General features: G+C 63.5%; 8 protein-coding genes across 8 annotated transcripts; 3 read left to right on the top strand and 5 right to left on the bottom strand.

Annotated features, from left to right (window-relative positions):
• Positions 1 to 308: 308 nt before the first annotated feature.
• OT_ostta18g00490 (HAS subgroup) lies at positions 309 to 2,603 on the top strand (the record flags this gene model as incomplete). The annotated part of the gene is made up of 1 exon (XM_022982932.1): positions 309 to 2,603. The coding sequence occupies one exon, from the start codon at positions 309 to 311 to the stop codon at positions 2,601 to 2,603; it is 2,295 nt and encodes a 764-aa protein (XP_022840522.1).
• Positions 2,604 to 2,752: 149 nt separating this feature from the next.
• Positions 2,753 to 4,576, bottom strand: OT_ostta18g00480 (Phenylalanyl-tRNA synthetase, class IIc, beta subunit, archae/euk cytosolic; the record flags this gene model as incomplete). The annotated part of the gene is made up of 1 exon (XM_003084039.2): positions 2,753 to 4,576. One exon carries the CDS (start codon positions 4,574 to 4,576, stop codon positions 2,753 to 2,755), a length of 1,824 nt encoding a protein of 607 aa, XP_003084087.2.
• Positions 4,577 to 4,719: 143 nt separating this feature from the next.
• Positions 4,720 to 7,905, bottom strand: OT_ostta18g00470 (unnamed product; the record flags this gene model as incomplete). The annotated part of the gene is made up of 1 exon (XM_003084038.2): positions 4,720 to 7,905. The coding sequence occupies one exon, from the start codon at positions 7,903 to 7,905 to the stop codon at positions 4,720 to 4,722; it is 3,186 nt and encodes a 1,061-aa protein (XP_003084086.2).
• A 288-nt stretch (positions 7,906 to 8,193) lies between these two features.
• Positions 8,194 to 10,546, top strand: OT_ostta18g00460 (Acyl-CoA N-acyltransferase; the record flags this gene model as incomplete). Its single annotated transcript, XM_022982923.1, has 2 exons — positions 8,194 to 8,824; positions 8,868 to 10,546. The coding sequence occupies 2 exons, from the start codon at positions 8,194 to 8,196 to the stop codon at positions 10,544 to 10,546; spliced, it is 2,310 nt and encodes a 769-aa protein (XP_022840521.1).
• A 75-nt stretch (positions 10,547 to 10,621) lies between these two features.
• OT_ostta18g00450 (tRNA-splicing endonuclease, subunit Sen54) lies at positions 10,622 to 11,593 on the bottom strand (the record flags this gene model as incomplete). Its single annotated transcript, XM_003084036.1, has 1 exon — positions 10,622 to 11,593. One exon carries the CDS (start codon positions 11,591 to 11,593, stop codon positions 10,622 to 10,624), a length of 972 nt encoding a protein of 323 aa, XP_003084084.1.
• A 289-nt stretch (positions 11,594 to 11,882) lies between these two features.
• On the top strand, positions 11,883 to 12,155 carry OT_ostta18g00440 (unnamed product; the record flags this gene model as incomplete). Its single annotated transcript, XM_003084035.1, has 1 exon — positions 11,883 to 12,155. One exon carries the CDS (start codon positions 11,883 to 11,885, stop codon positions 12,153 to 12,155), a length of 273 nt encoding a protein of 90 aa, XP_003084083.1.
• A 264-nt stretch (positions 12,156 to 12,419) lies between these two features.
• On the bottom strand, positions 12,420 to 13,766 carry OT_ostta18g00430 (K Homology domain, type 1; the record flags this gene model as incomplete). The annotated part of the gene is made up of 1 exon (XM_003084034.2): positions 12,420 to 13,766. One exon carries the CDS (start codon positions 13,764 to 13,766, stop codon positions 12,420 to 12,422), a length of 1,347 nt encoding a protein of 448 aa, XP_003084082.2.
• A 550-nt stretch (positions 13,767 to 14,316) lies between these two features.
• OT_ostta18g00420 (Inositol monophosphatase, conserved site) lies at positions 14,317 to 16,209 on the bottom strand (the record flags this gene model as incomplete). The annotated part of the gene is made up of 1 exon (XM_022982911.1): positions 14,317 to 16,209. One exon carries the CDS (start codon positions 16,207 to 16,209, stop codon positions 14,317 to 14,319), a length of 1,893 nt encoding a protein of 630 aa, XP_022840520.1.
• Positions 16,210 to 16,551: the final 342 nt, after the last annotated feature.

Here is a 16,551-nt window from a genome sequence, read left to right as displayed (position 1 = left end):
GAGAGGCGTGGAAAGAGGGCGCATTCGGGGAATTAGGGAATTGGATTTGAGATCGGCGACGACGTGCGCGCGCGTGGACGACCGCGTGGACGAAGGCGGGCGTCGAGCCGGTGGATCGTCGATTTTTTTGCGCCCTCGGGGCGGTTGGTGACGATCTGGGAAGGGGCGCGGGACGTCGGTCGGGATCGCGCGGCGCGCGGCGAGACGTCGGTCGGTCGCGCGCGCGGCGAGACGGGAGGACGACGCGCGTGTGGTGGTGATTTTCTTCACCGAGGGGGGGGCGTGGGCGCGTGGTGTGCGCGCGCGTCATGGCGCGCGAACGCGCGGGGGCGAACGCGTCCACGTCGGATGGTGGCGCGGAGGAGAGCGCGGAGGAGAGGCAACGCCGAGTGCGCGACGAGGACGCGCTCATCGCCCGGGCGAAGGCGATCAGGGAGAAGATCAAAGCGTTGGAGGCGCGAACGGTGAAAACACACGATGATTCTCGAAGGAAGAGTCACTGGGAGTACGTTTTAACGGAGATGACGTGGTTGGCTCGCGACTTTGCGAGCGAGCGGGATTGGAAGCAAGAGACGTCGAGGCAGGTGTCTCACCTCGCCGCGGCGTGCGAAGGCGCTCCCATGGATCGTGAGGAGGCGGAGAATGGTCGGAAAAAGGTACACTGCGCAAAGATCGCTTCCGAGGTCGCCGAGTTCTGGGCCGAGGCGTGGGAGCGGGCGAAGGAGCGTCCGCTGCCGAACGCCACCGAGCTCGTGGACGGCGAGGACGAGGACGAGGAACATACCTCGGAAGGCGGGGACGAGAACAAGAGCGAGGTCGACGATGACATGGAGGATGTCCAGAATGCGGACGGTGAGAACCCGGCGCAACGTCGTGCAACGCTCACCCCGGGTAGTGACCCGACCGAAGGATCGATGGAGCAGCTGGCAAACACACCGCCACCTCCGCCGGGCATGAAGGTCATCAACTCGTGGGCATCCAACAAGTTGTACTTAGCCATGGTTGAGATGAAGCGTGACTTGGTGCTCGATGCCATAGAGATCAAGGAGGCGAAGGATCAGAAGGAGGCGAAAAAGACGGCAAAGAAGACGGCGAAGAAGCAAAAGGTGATGAAATCGACTCGCGGGCGCGGGGCGAAGAAAAAGGACGAACCCGAGGAGGATCAGGAGGACGATGGGGAGAACGGGGACGATGGCGATGCGAAATCAGATCGCATCGCCTTGGCAGAGGCTCTGGAGATGGACGGTATGGATATGGACATGGATCTGCTCGCGCCGCCGACGCCTCCGCTCATTGATTCATTTATCCCAGTGATTTACGACGCCGTCCCAGCCTTGACAGAGCGCGTTTACAGAGAAACAATGCAAATAGAGGCTCAGAAGTTCGCTGAGTACGAGCGCAGTCTGCGCGGTTGGGAAGAAAACGAGCGAAAACGCGCTCGAGCGCTCGCCGAGGCTACGCGGCACCAAGCAGAGGAGGAAGCTTATCGTGCGACGATGGAGGAGCGCCGCGCCTTCTTGGCGGCCGCTGCCGCGCACGGCAATTACTTCGACGAGGAAGGGTACATGGTCGACATCAAGGGACGACGGAAGAAGAATAGACGTGGCGAATTTATTCAGTTCGGTGTCCCGGGACACGAGGTGGATATGGATTTTGGCGTTCCCATTCCAAAGCGCTCGACGATGCACATGGACGAGAGGCGCCGCGCGAGGGAGGCAAAGAAGAAGCGCCGCGCCGGCGCCATGCGTTCGTGGTCCCCCATGGAGGATCAACTCTTGTGCGCAATCGTGCACGAGTTTGGCTCCAACTGGGCTCTCATCACCGACGCCTTTGCCGCAGGCGCGCCGATCAAGGGCACGTATCATCGCATCGAACACTGCCGCTGGCGTTTCTCTCATCTCACGCAAGTTGCTGAGCAAGAGCAGAATAAGAACGCCATTGCGGCGCTTAATCTCAGTAAGAGTGGTGCTCGCATGCTCATCGCTCGCGCGCTTCCCGTCGAGGACGAGACGGTGCGCGTCCATTTTGATCGATCGTGCGCTGTCATGGCAAAGCACATGAAGATTCGCAAGGCGGCAAAAATAGAACGACTCGGGATGGACAAGTCTCGTCGGCACGCGCCGCACCGCTCCTGGCGTGACGTGCAAACGATATGTGGTCAGTTACTGAGTCCAGCCGAGTTGGCTGAGCAAACGTTCGGCGCGCCGCCTGTGGGCCCGAACGGCGGGCAACCCGGGCTCGGCGTACCGGGGGGTCAGCGTCTCGGGACGATATCGCCGATGACTCCCAGTCGCGGTGCGGTCCCGGGAATGGCTCCGGGATCTGGGCAGCGTGCACCGCTCGGTGGCGTTCCTGGATCGACGCTAGCACGGTCAACGTCCTTGCAGTTACAGCAGCTTGGCAGCTACTCCCCATCCTCGGGCGGAGGGACTTCGATGCAGATCGGTGGCATCGGTTCCTCGATGCCGACAAGCACGAGTAACGCGCTCGCTCCGGGGTCGTACAACCTCTCCGGAAGCAAATCTTCACCTGTCAAGAAGACGACGACGATGAAGCGCAAGGGATCCAAAAAATCATCATCAGGAAGGAAACAGTACCGTTAGTAGTCGCAAATCGAAATGTTATTGCATCGTAGGCCAAACCAACACGGCTCACGCGCTTTGCCCCGAACTCGAATCTCACGCGCGATCGTCTCTTCAGCGGGAAAGGCAGTTTGTCACATATGATCATTCGTTCATTCATTCATCACATCTTACGCCTTTTTGAGCGTCGGCATGAGTGGTTCTAGATCGAGTTCAAGAATCGAAGTCGGACTGACGATATCAAACTTGGCGCACACATCCGGGTGCACGATGCCAAAGACACCGATCCTCTTGCCCTCGCGCATAATGTACGCCTGTCTGCCCGGAAAGTATGTCGGCTCGCTCGACGCCTCGAGTTGATAGCCAAAGTCCGACCCGTCGAACTTCGCGATTCCGACGACTTGCATCACTCGGTCAAGCACGCCCTGGACAACCTCGAAACCGCTGTGAACATTGCTATAGAGAACCAGCAGTCGCCGAGAGTTGCGCGCCCCGACGTCGGCGGTGGGATCTAAAACGACGACATCACCAACCTCGAACAACTTCGCCGGAAGCGGCGCGTCCTTGTTGGCGCCCAAAGCCTTCAGCGCGCCTGGAAGGAGGCTGCTTCGAGCTACCTGTACGTCTAAGCTGGACGGGTTGGCAACGATCGCCGCGCTATTGCCGTTGTCCTCCCTGAGCACATTTGCAAAGTTGTCATCGTGCGAGCACAGAATCCACGTCAGCAATTCGCTAAACCCACTGCGAGCGACCTCGTCTCGAACGGCGTCTGAAAACTTGTTGATGGGTTGCGCGGACGCAATGGTGTACGCCTTTGGTACAGTGCGCGCAATGTTGTTGTACCCATGCGCGATGGCGACGTCTTCAGCGATGTCACATGGGTGCAAAATATCCGAGCGCGTCGGCGGTACTTCGACTCGAAGCGTCTTTTCATCCGCCCCGAGCTTTGTCTGGAGTTGCATTTTGCACAACAGCGCCGCCATGGTCTTGCGATCGATCGACGTCCCAATGCGCTTGTTGATGTAATCGACGTCCGCGTCGACAAAACGCGTCATAAAATCTGGATACGTCGTCTCCTTACCCGTGCAATCTACCACTTCCACCGGCTCGACGCAGAAGGGTTCCGCGCAGTACTCGCTGAACATGGTCACCATGGTGTTCAAAACGATCTTTGCCTTGTTCAGATCCGTCGCCGTGCACTCGATGAACACGTCCGTGGTGTCCAGCGTGATGGCTGACTTCGCGCCGTTGATGATGGGCGGCAGCGACAGCACCGTGCCCTCGCTATCCCGAACGACCGGGAACACCACGCTGTCTTCGATGATGTGCAAAAAGTGCTTCAACTTTTGATCCCCCTTATAAAACTCCATCAACTCTCGCGCGTTGAACGACCGATCCTGCTTCAGCGGCGTGAACTCAATCTCCTCCGGAATCTGCGCCTCGTACGTGAACGGTCCCTTAATCTTCCCCAAATCATGCGTCCCGATGGCCACCAGGCTCCGCCTTCGACAAATATTCTGATGCAACTTATCCTGCAAATCGATGAATGACTCGTACCGCTCCTTCGTAAACGTCACCCCACGCAAAACGGCACACACCACGAACGGTCGCACCAACATCGCGCTCGATTTCACCCGCATCACCTCCCGCGTCCCGCTCGCAGGTTCTCTCAGGCGAAACGTCGGCGTCGGCGTCGTCCCTCTGAACACGTTCAGCGCCCGCGCGATCCCCTCCATGCACAGTAAATCGTATCGATTCGCCGGGATATCAATCTTATAGATGATATCGTCGCTCGCCGTCTCGCTTTTCTCCGACTTGTGCGTCGTACCATCCGTGGTGTCCTGACCCAGGAATTTACTCTGCATGGCGCTCTCCGTCGTCACCTCGTCGAGCTCGATGCCGAACTCGAAGCACAGCTCGTCGAACTCGCTCTCGGTGAACGTTTTACCGAGCTTGGTGAAGAGTCCATCGCGGTTGAGGTTCACCGTGGGCATCTCGCGCGGGCGTGAGAGGCGAAGACTGAGGTTTGGTGGATGATCATCGCAGGTTGGGGTTTTTCGCGTCGGGACGCGCGCGGCGGATGGAACAAAAACAAACTAGCGATACATTTACAGCTGAGGCGTGAGAGATGACGGCGCTAACCCGCGGCGTTACTTGGGGCTGGCTCCGCGCGCGCGGCTTTACCGGTGGCAGAGGAATCGGGTGTGGGTTGGGATTGCTCGCTCGGGCGCTCGGCGGGCGCGCCGAAGAGGGAGCCGCCGAAGAGCGGCACGGCGGAGAAGGCAGCGGAGAATCTCGTCGCGAGCTGCGCCGGTGATGGCACGTGTGGGAGCTCGCTCGGGAATATGGACGGCTTGGACGGCGGTGACTGGGTTTCGGGCTCAGTTTGCGGATCGGATGGGACTTGCTCTTCGGCGGTTTTCTCCTCACGGAATTGCGTTCGCCACTGCTCGAGCTTGATCCGGGCTTGAGATTTTGGTCTCGGCAACACGCCCAGGCGCGTGAGCTCACCGATCGCAGCCTCGTCGCCGCTTTCGACGACCAATTCGAGGAGACGCTGTACGGCTCGCGAGACGTTTTCGTCATCCTTGTACTTCATGAACGCGCTCGAGTCGGCTCGGATTTCGGCGTACACATCCTTGAGCTCCTTGGACAGGATCAAGTCAGTGGGCATCTTCAGCATGAGATTCGATTCGGTTATGACGCGATCAACCTCTTCGTTTTCCAACGCCGACAAGATGCGCTCGACTGGAAGCGAACGGACGTCGAACGCCGCGGTGGGGCGCTCACCGTTGGATGTCAGAGCAGAAAACGCCGAGACGACGGAGGACGCTCCCGTGGTCACTGCGTCGTTCAGCGAGCTCGTCGTTCGATCGAAAAACGCGCCAACGGTCTCAAAGCTCGACTTAGCATTTTCTTGCGCGAGTTCAAGGGATCGATTGGTCTCTTTACGCACCGTATCGGTGGTTCGGGTCGCCCACATCGACATGGCTTTGGCGTTTTCTTGCGCCCGCTCAAACCCGCGATTGGTCTCCTGACGCACTGACTCAGTAGTTCGAGCCGCCCACGTGGTAACGACCTCAGCACTTGACGACACTTTGCTCGCAGTAGTCGTCGTGAGCACGGCTGTCTTCTCACTGATTATTTTCGGTGCGCTCAACAACTGTTCCACCATAGTGGGAAGAGGCGTCGGGGTGAGCTCGCATCGCACGACATCGCCGTCTTCGACGCGAAGCGTGACGCGAATGAACCCGTCCTTCGTCGTCAGCGCGGCAACGGCCGCAGCCGCTTCCTCCGCTTGCTTCCTCTTCATCTTCTCTTCGTGCTCTTCAACCATGGGTAAGAACAAGTCGATGCTCGATCTGGCGATGTACGTCGTGAACGAGGCGTTGATCGCCTGCGTCACGTCTGCGGCCACGGCGACGTAGAACTTCGATCCGAAGACAAGCGAGGTGAGATCTTTCGTCGCCTGACGCGTGAACTCCGTGCGAAAGACATCTCGAGCCAGCGACTCGGCATCGTCGTAAGACATCTTTTTCATCATGAGAGCATCCGATTTGGCGTCGCACGCAGCCTTCATCGCTCGCCGACGCGTTCGCCGAGCCGTTCTGTTGCCAGAGTTTAAGAAATCCACGAGCATCTTTGACGCACGCTCTTTCAAATCGTTACTCTCGGCTATGGCGCGATCGAGCCCGTCTTGCATCAGGGAAGAAATGGATCCAAGTGTGGTCCACGCATCGTCCTGATTCGGCACCGTCTCGGCGTTCGTGTCCACGGCGTCACCGTCGATGTCAATCTTCGGCGCGTCGTCAGGCGCCACATCCACGGCGATTCCGTCAATCTCGTCTTCGCTTGAGATCTCGCCATCGCTCTCTGTGAAACGAATCACGGGATGCATGTCCAAGTGTTCCTTGTCGACGCCCGCGGCGAGTCCGATGGCCACCGTCACCACCTCCGGATCGAGCGGCGAGTGGCCGGATAGACACGCGCAGAACAGACAAATCCTGAACCGATTCGTGAAGTGTGCGGCGTGTGCACCCATCGGTCCTGGGGTGAACCACGCGCACACGAGCGCAGACGCGTATTGCGCCAGCGAATGCGAGTACACCGCGTTCATGAGCGGCGCGCGCTCGGGTTCGGGATGCTTGAGAAAGTGTTTCCGAGCCATCTCCGGCGCTCCCGGGACCCCCAGGCGCGGCGCACCCTCGATGGCGGTTTTCAGATACGTGTGAATCGCCGTCATGGACGCGATTTCGTGCGCGCGCGCGAGAACCGCCTTGTTTTCTGGCGTCTCCTCCGTCGTCTCCTCCGCGCGAGCGCGCTCCTCGGCGACGGACGCGTCGTCCATTCGAAGGAACATGCCCCAAAACTGCGCCTGTCGTCGCATCTTTTCAAATTTTTCATCGCGCAACTTTTTCGCCCTCTCATTTCGCCATCTTTGGCGCCAATCGGCGATTCGCTCGCGGAAGAGTTTCTCGGGCGAGGACGAAGCGCTCGAGCGCCATCCGCTCGAGTCCGTATCGGCGTCGCCCGACCGCGGACCATCCACCGCGCACGACTCGACGCAGAACACGTTCTCAACGCACACACCCGTGAGCGTGACGAACGCGTCGCGAATCTTCGTCCCTCGCATCGCGTCGACGTCCCCGACGCGTTCGCAGACGACGAACACCTCGCTCGCGCCGAGCCGCCCGACGCACGTCGCGATCTCATCAATCATCTCCATCGCCGCCGTCCCCGCGAGCGTTCGCTCCGCCGCCGCGTGCGACGCGGATTTCCCATCCCCATCGCGCGGAATCGCCGGCCACTGCGTCGAACGCGTCTGCGTCGCGTCCTTCGTCTCCGTCGCCGTCGCCGTCGCCGTCTCCGTCGCCGTCGCCGTCTCCGTCTCCCCGCGCCTCCCTCGCCCACCCACCTCCGCCGACGTCACGAACACCAACCCATCGCACGACATCCACAATCGCGTCCCCGTGCGCGCGCACCGCGTCGTCGCGTCCTCGTAGACGACGTCCGCGCCGATTCGCGACGCGTCCGCCGCGTCCGCCGCCGCGTCCGCGTTCGCATCCCAGCGCTCCAACCATCCACCGCGCCCGCCCGCCTTCCACCCATCGCGCGCGCGTCCATCGTCGTCGTCGTCCCCACCCGCGCGCGCGACGCCCAGCGCCGGCGTCGCGTCGCACGCGTCGATCACATCCGTCATCGCCCGCAACACCTTTCGCGTCGCGTCGCACATCGGCGCGCACGCCGTCGTCACCGCGCGCGCGCGCTCGACGTCCGCGCGCGCGGCGTCGAGGTCATCGCCCCCGCGCGCGCGCGCGTCCATGCGCGCCCGCGGTGACGACGGGGCGTCCCGTCGTCACCGGTCGACGATGTGTCGTCCGTCGCCGTGTCCTCGACCGGTGACGCGCGAAAGGGACACGACGCGATCGACCGGTACGTCGCCTTTCGAGTATAACACTTCCAAAGGCGTCACCGGTCGACGATGTGTCGTCCGTCGCCGTGTCCTCGACCGGTGACGCGCGAAAGGGACACGACGCGATCGACCGGTACGTCGCCTTTCGAGTATAAAATTTCCAAAGGCGTCACCGACGGACGCACGCGATGGCGTCGAATGGCGACGCGCGCGCGCGCGCGCGACGCCGTCGTCGTCGCGATCGCGCTCGGACGCGCGACGGATGCCGAGGCGATGACGCGCGCGCGCGCGATGCTCGACGCCGACGTCGCGGACGCGCGCGTGGACGTCCTTCGCGTCGGCGACGATGGACGAATGACGACGAACGCGTGGCGACGGACGCGGGACGTCGCGGTGAAAGCGGCGGCGCGCGCGGCGTTCGTGCTCGTCGTGTGCGTCGACGGTGCGGGGACGGAGACGACGCGGGCGGTGCAAATGTTCCTGGCGATGACGCGTCGAGACGGTGGGCGTCGGACCGGGATCGACGTGTCGGGAACGTGGACGCCGCCGCGACGGATTGATTGTTTGCGCGCGAATTTGTGCTTCAACGCCGTCGCGGCGCGACTTCCGGCGCGGCGGTTGTATCCGAAAGGGGTGGGTGAGGACGCGGCGGCGGAGACGTGGCGGGAATTTCACGCGCGGGCGCTCGAGCGCGCGACGTCGACGGTGGAGCGCTTGGACGACGGCGGCGTGCGAGCCGTCGCGGAGGCGGAGGCGACGTCGTTTGGTGGTGAAGATCCCATTCAGCGATTGGCGCTGACGATGTCGGCGCGCGAATTTGTGCTTCAACGCCGTCGCGGCGCGACTTCCGGCGCGGCGGTTGTATCCGAAAGGGGTGGGTGAGGACGCGGCGGCGGAGACGTGGCGGGAATTTCACGCGCGGGCGCTCGAGCGCGCGACGTCGACGGTGGAGCGCTTGGACGACGGCGGCGTGCGAGCCGTCGCGGAGGCGGAGGCGACGTCGTTTGGTGGTGAAGATCCCATTCAGCGATTGGCGCTGACGATGTCGGAGCAGTTGGAGGACGCGAGCGCGCGCGTGCGCGCGTTCGTCGCCGAGCGTTCGCGGGAAACGACGGCGACGTTGCGCGACGGCGAGCTCGCTCGATTGGTCGAATCGTCGCCCGAACGATGGGTCGACGGAGGATACGCCGCGCATCACTACGTCGGTGCCCCGCCCGGTGCGCACGGCGTGTATTACGAACTCGAGCTCAGAGACGGCGAACGCGTGGGGTACATCGCGCTGAGCGCGATGCAGAGCGATGAGGCGGCGACCGCGGCGTACCCGTTCGCGTCGCTCGACTCTATCTTCACCACCGCGCAAGTCGATCGGCTGTGCGTCTTGCCGGACCACAGGGGGCGCGGTGTGAAGGAGATTTTACTTCGCGACGTGTGCGATGGATTTCACCGCGCGCTCGGCCTAGCGGTGCGCGTGAAGACAGCCAAGGAGTCGGTGGTGAAGAGCTTTCAATCGTGCGAGTTACTCGCGTTCGAGCGCGTGAAGGATCCGTCGGCGAACGGCGTGGCCAAGCGACGGGGCGCGAAAAATGTCGTCGTACTTCCAATACTCGATCAAAAACCGCGCGCGGAGCGATGGACCGAAGATCCGGATGACGCGCGGGATTACTCGGACTGGCGCGGCGCCGCCAAAGACGATGGACGCTCGTCGGCGGACGCCGCCACTCAAAGCAAACGACGAGATGAGAGCCCTCTCGCCGCGTTCACATCCGCTATAAATCGCGTGACGCCCGATAACGTGCAGTGCATGACGTCGCGGGTACGCGCGGCTTTGGTGGACGCGAACGCGCTCGATGACTTTGCCGAGCGATTGGTAGAAGCGGCGTCTCGTGGACGAGCTCGATACGCTACGACTTTCGCTCACCTTTGCGTGGAGATGCCGGATGATTTTCAGCGAGTCGTTAGTGACCGCGCGATCGCCGAGCTCGCTCGAGCGTCCGAGGAGGACGCGCGAGACATTGCCGAATTCGTCGTCGAGTTATGGACGCGCGGAATCGTCTCCGAAGGTCAACTCTGCGAAGCAATTTTCGACGGTTCGAGACCCGGTGAGGACGTCGTGCGGACCGAGATTGCTTTTCGGACGTTGATGCGAGTCAGCAATGCGTCGCTGGGACGTCTGCAATCCGCGCGCGCGTACGTAGACGCGTGTGCGCCGGACGGTCGCGAGGCGTTGAAGAACATGGGCGCGCCGACGCGCTTGGTGTTTCTAGCCGAAGAGACGCACGCGTCCTTGTCGAGTTGCGCGGACGCGAGCGCGCGACGAAAACTTTTTGGCGACCGTCATCGAGCGACCACGCGCGCCGAGGCGCACGAATCTGCGAAAGACGACGTGAAGAAGCTCTCGATAGCTCTGGTGGACGAGCCCGCGGCGGCGCTTCGCGGCAAACGCAAGGGTTGGGTCTTTTGGTACGTCGGCTCCCCCGTTCGCGCTCACGACGGCGCGGAGTACGCGTTCGTTCCCGGAGATCCCACGCGTCGCTTCGTTCGCGTGGAATGATCGCGATCGTTCGTCTCGAATAGTTGTATGAATACGTTTAGGTACCGTAGATGAAAAAACTGAGCGCCTAACGCGTCACCCACCCGCAATCGTGAACATCATCACCGTCGATTGTCTGCAGCTCACCACGCGCACGGGCTTACCCTGGGCCTGATCTAACAGCGCTCGCGCCTCGCGTCCCGTCGGCGGACGATCGGAGCACACGTACACATAAAAGCTCACCGGATCGGGTGACTTTTTGCTAAAATGTCTATTCGGTTGGTACACCTGAAACGTCAACCGCGCCTCCACCGGTGATTCGTCGTACTCCAACGCGTGCGATTCCGTTCGAGCGCGCGCCGCGGCGTCAATCTCCGGGCCGATCCAATCGTGCGCGTCGTCTCCGGCGGCGAGCCACCAGCGTCGACTCGGTAAATCGCGCTGTTTCTTTCGCGTTTCCTCGACGCGCCGCCGCTTCACCGGCGGCTCCGCGATCGGCTCAACCTCAACCTCCCCCGTTTTCACCCCGTCACCGTTTTCCCCATCCCCCCACCTTCCTATTCCGCCCGTCTCCTTGGCCCAATCGTCCGAAGATCTCGCGTCCACCGTCCACGCGCTCCCGAACCGTCGACATCCGTATCCCAACCGGCGTAGGTGCGCGTACGCCAAGTACTCCTCCCACCCCACCCCCGTTCGCGCCATCAGCGCGTACACCGCCCGTACGCTCGCGCATTCCTCCTCTCGTTCATCAAAGAACAACGCCAGGCGTTCCGTCTCGCATAAAAACGCACACTCCTCCGCGAATAACCACGTCGCGTTCCCGCGCGCCGTCCCGACGCGTTGCAATTGCCGTCCCCTCGATCGAATCACCTCCGCCATCGACCGCTCCCGCCGCCAGATCGCGACCGAGACGTTACTCTCGTGGCTCCCGCGTCGCGTCGTCCACGCGCGGAGCGCGGCGTCGAGGCGAACGTCTCGCTGTTCCCGTCGCCGTTCACCCGCGTCCGACGCATTCTCTCCTCTCGGCGCGTGCGTCGCCTTGACGCCGCGTTTGAACACGCTCGCCATGTCGAGACGACCGCGGTGGGGCCACGGACGCGCGCGCGGCGTCGACGCGCGCGGTCGCGCGCGCGGCGATGCGGCGATGCGTCGTCGTCCCGTCCCGCGTGGGTGTCGTACATCGTTCGTGTGAAGGCCATGTGCGCGTGCATGGGACGCCTCGCGTGGGTAGGGTTTAAGTAGGGTTTGAGTAGGGTTTAGGTAGGGTTTGAGTAGGGTTGAGAACCATATCGCGATCGACGATCGCGCGACGTCTCGACGCGCGCGCGACGCCGCGGCGCACCCGCGCGCGCGCGCGATGCGTCGCTCGGAATCCCTCGGTTCGATTCACGTCGAAAACGCGATGAGCAGCGTGAAGAGCCTGCAGAAACGAGGGCTGGACCTCCCGAACACCGGTCGATGGTTCCGACGGAAACATCGCACGATGATGTGCTGTGGAATCCTGTGCGTCGTGCTCGTCGCGCTGTGGGTGATACGATGGCGAAACGGGGCGGCGCGACGGGAGATGGATGAGCTCGGTCGGGAACTGGCGCGAGAGGCGAAGAAAGCGGTGGGACGGGGACGGGCGTAGACGGGCGGGCGGACGGAACGGAACGGAACGGCGCGGCGCGGGCGCGAACGGCGCGAGCGATGGCGAGGCGCGCGGGAGGGTGTGATGTTGTGATGTGATGTGAGAGAGTAGTAGTTGTCATCGATGCGCGCGAGCGATTTTTTTTTTGGTGAAGCGAGTGTGATGATGCGCGCGCGCGCGCGGGAACGTTTCGGTGATTTTTGGCGCGAGAGACGACGGAGGACGCGCGTCGGCGCGATTTTAAACGCGTGGCGTCGTTCGCGCTCAGCGCGAGACGTCGTCGTTTCCATCGGGACTCTGGGTGGCGTCGTCGGAGACGATCGTGTCGTCGTGTCGCGATTGTTCTTGGACGTCCATGGCGGCGGGCGGCGTCTCCGGCGCGGCGGACGGTTGGCTCGCGCTCACATTTTTTCGGTCGCCGGATTCATCGCCAGCGTCTCTCGGAGGCGTCTGCGGTTGTTCGTAATACGTCGTTCCGTCGTCGCGCGGCGTTCCGACGTTCAAGGCGTAGGCGGGCATCAACGGCGGCGGCGCGCCGTAGTACATTTGCGCCGCGTACGGATTCCACGCGTACGGATTCTGCATCATCGACGACGGATCCTGCGGCGCGTACGCCGACGGGGGATTGTATAGACCCGTATACGGCTGGCTGAAGAAGGGTGGGTAAAACGTGCCGGGCATGGGCTGATACTCCATCGCGTGCGCGGGCGGGACGTACGCGCCGTGGTGGTACCCGCCGCGCTCGCGCGACGCGCGGTCGACGCTTCGTCCGCGCTCGGATTCCGGTCCGGTGGGCGTCAAAGGTGAAGGCGCGATCACGCCGGGCGCCGCTTGTATCGGCACTCTACCGACGCACATGTCGTTTATCATCCGCGCCGCGTGGCGACAACACTCCACGGGGCCTCGTAAGAACACCGTACGCGCCGGCGCCCCCTCCGGCGTCTCCGCGTCCGTCTGAATCTGAATCCTCGCCCGCGTGCGCTGCTGAATGTACTTGACGTTATCGCCACCTCGTCCGATGATCATCCCGACCTTGGTGTGCGGAATCGTCATCGTCGCCGTCGCCGGTCCGAGCCGAGCCACCGTCGACGATGGCGCCATCGCTCGAAGCGCGCCGCCGCCGCCGACAAACTCGGCGTTGCGCTCGTTGTACTGCGTCTCTTCGTCCAGCGCCAAATCGGCGCGCGCCGCGACGTCCGCCGCAGTCGCCACCGCCGCTCGCGCCGCGTCCGCGACGTCTAATCCTTCGAACAGCGCCCCTATCGCTCCCTCCGTTCCTTCGTGTGCGCGATCGTCGCTCGTGTCGATCAACCGATGTATCATCGCCACCGCCTCACGACATCGTTCCGGCGGTCCCTCGATCTCCACCCGTCGCTTCGCGCCGTCCCACGAATCCCTCGCGATCGATATCCGCGTCCCCGTTCGATTCTGCACGAATCCAACGTGTCGTCCCTCTCGTCCGATCACCAATCCTACCTTTCCATTCGGGATGTGTAACACCTCGGCGTACGGCGGCGACCCGTCAAACATCTCCGCGCTCAAATCAATCGTCCCGTCCCGGCCGCCGCGTCCCGCGCCGCCGTCGTCCACCGCGCGCGCACCACTCGCCATCGTCGACGCATGCACCGCCTCACGCGCGTCTCCGTCCTCGTTCACCACCGTCCCGAGCGCTCGTCGCGCGCGTTGGACCGCCAGTCGCCCGACGCCGTCGCGCGTCTCTGGCGGCGGCGGCGCCGGCGGTCGCGGCGCCTCCCGCGCGCGCTCTGAAGATGCCACCGGTGCCGCCCGGCGCATGCGCGGTGACGGACGAGGTGTGGAAATACACCCCACGCGTGATCACGCGCGCGCGGACGACGTCGACGTCCACGAACGTGGCCCCGGACGCGCGCGGTGACGCCGCGGAGGCGGACGCGACGCGGCGCGGAAGACGAAGCGGCGCGACGCGCGCGCGGGCGCTGAAAAGTCAGACGACGTGCGACCGCGCGAACGACGACGATGGGAGAGATGATCGTCGAGGGCGATGATGGAACGGGCGACGCGCGCGCGTGTGGGGGCGGGCGATGCCGCGCGATGGGCGTCTCGGACGTTGGGGCGGTCCCATGTGGAACGGGCGCGACGTCGGATGCGGGGGGCGACGACGGAACGGGCGATGGGTGTGATATTAATGCGTGAAGTAGTGTCGCTGGTGGACGTGCGCGGCGTTGGCGTGTAGAATGGCGTCGGCGATCTCGTTGAAATCGCGCGAGCGGCGGTCGACGCCGTCGATGGGGCGGGAGGACCATAAGACGCTCGCGCCGAATCCAGCCGCCGCGGCGCCCTGGTAATCATTTTGGACGCCGTCGCCGACGTGTAGGACGGTTGACCGATCGACGCCGAGCTCGGAGACGAGAACGTTAAAGAACTCTGTGCTCGGTTTCTCTTTCTCGATGTTCGCGGAGACGACCAATGCGTCGAACTCGTCGTGAACGCCGAGAGATTTGAGCAAATCGGGCAATCGAGCGTCCCAATTGCTCGCCACGGCGACGCGGACGCCCGAGCGGCGTAAACGTCTGATGGCGTCCACGGCGCCGTGCGCGATGTACCAGGATGACGGACGCTCGTAATATTCGTACAGATGGTCGAGCATGCGCTCGACCGTGCTCGCGTCGATTTTACGCGTCAGCGCGCTCGTGAGCACGTGATTGACGACTTTTCTCCAGAAGGATTTCCCATCTCCGTAATACCGCAGCGCCTCGCAATCGCAGCAATCCTTTCCGCGATAGAGCGCGAACGCTTGCTTGAAGTGCGTCGACGCGCTCTCGCTCGTGACGTGATCGCACCCGAGCGCGCTCGCGATTCTGGCGTATACATCGCCCACGCGCTCGGCGGGTTCAATGAGACATCCGCCGACGTCCACGGTGACCGCGCGCCAGCCTCCCGGTGGCGTTGTCAAACCCTCTAGCACGCCTCGCTTCACCGACGGATCGACGACGTCGTACGGGTACTCACCCAGAGGCTTGATCACGTCTCGAATGATGGCTGTCATCTCGCAGTGCAACCCCACGTCCGAGCTCGCGACCATGCCACTTAGGTTCGGGACGGCGTCCAGATTGTACGTGTAATCGTACCGTCTTCCCACCGTGTCGGTGACTATCCCCCCGGTCGCTCGGAGCAGAGCCTCCCCGGCGCACGTGTCCCACTTCTTCGACGCCTTGCGCAGTAACAGCGCCGAGTGCGCGCGTCGTTCCAGAAGCGTCAAATAATGATACCCCGTGGCGCTGATCAGGACGTCCACGCGCGATTTCAAAGCCTCGAGCACCGGCGCCTGACGATTCTCCCGAATGTTCCGATTCACCGCCACCACGTGCTCGCCGCGCGGCGGCGGCGGCGGCGCCTCGTATCCATCCGCGACGTCCAACCCGCGCACGCCCATCCCCGCCCCCCCCCACACCACCCGCCCGAGCGTCTCCCCATCCCCTTCACGCGCGTAAAACGGTTGCCCGATCACCCCCGCCACGGGAACCCCATCCACGGCCACACCGAACAGCACCGTGATCGCCCGCCGCTCGCCCGCCGCGTACTCATTCGTCCCGTCCAACGGATCGTGATACACCGCCACCCGCGACGCCTCCACCCCCCTCCGGAGCTCCCTCGCCCATCCATTCCGTTCGTCCTCACTCGCTCGCCGCATCGTCGCCGTCAGTTCCAACGCCGCCGACGCATCCGTCTCGCACGCGCGCTCGAAACTCTCCTCCGCCACCACGCGCGCGTTCGGGTGATACTTCATCATCGTCGCCACCGCCATCGCCTCCACCCGTCTATCCGCCTCCGTCTGCGCGTCCGCGACGTAGGCACCCGACGCGGTGACGTCACCGCCCTTATCACGCGTGCGCAGGTCTCCACGCGCGGTGACGTCGCGGATGATGTCGCAGCCCGCGGTTGCGATCGCGCGAAGTGTCACCACGAGATCGGGGACATCGATCACCGACGCGCGCGTGGCGACGCGTCGACGGCGCGCGCGCGCGCTCGGGGGTCGATGCGTCGTCGACGACGCGCGACGCGCGAGCGCTCGCATCGCCGTGCCCGTCGAGGCCTCGCGCGCGGGTCGCGCGGATGTCGAAGGCTTTCCTTCGACGTTTTAGGGTATAGGGTTTAGAGGGCGTTCCCCTAAACCCTAGTTCACGCGCGCCATCGCGCCACAGCGTCCCCGAATCGACGCCGTCGCGTCGTCCACGGGCGACGCGACGCTCGACCGCGCGCGCGCGAGAGCGACGCGCTCGAGCTCCGGCGACGCGCTCGAGCGCTGACCACGGGCGTGGCGATGCGTGGGACGCTGGACGCGATGCGACGAACCATCGCGCATCGATCGGTCGCGTCGACGCGCGGTGGCCTCGTTCGGCGCGCGCGCGCGGTCGAC

This window comes from Ostreococcus tauri (assembly GCF_000214015.3).
Source record: "Ostreococcus tauri WGS project CAID00000000 data, contig chromosome 18, whole genome shotgun sequence".
Lineage (NCBI taxonomy): Eukaryota > Viridiplantae > Chlorophyta > Mamiellophyceae > Mamiellales > Bathycoccaceae > Ostreococcus > Ostreococcus tauri.
Note: the sequence above shows the minus strand (reverse complement) of the source record. Positions and strands in the feature narration are given on the sequence as shown.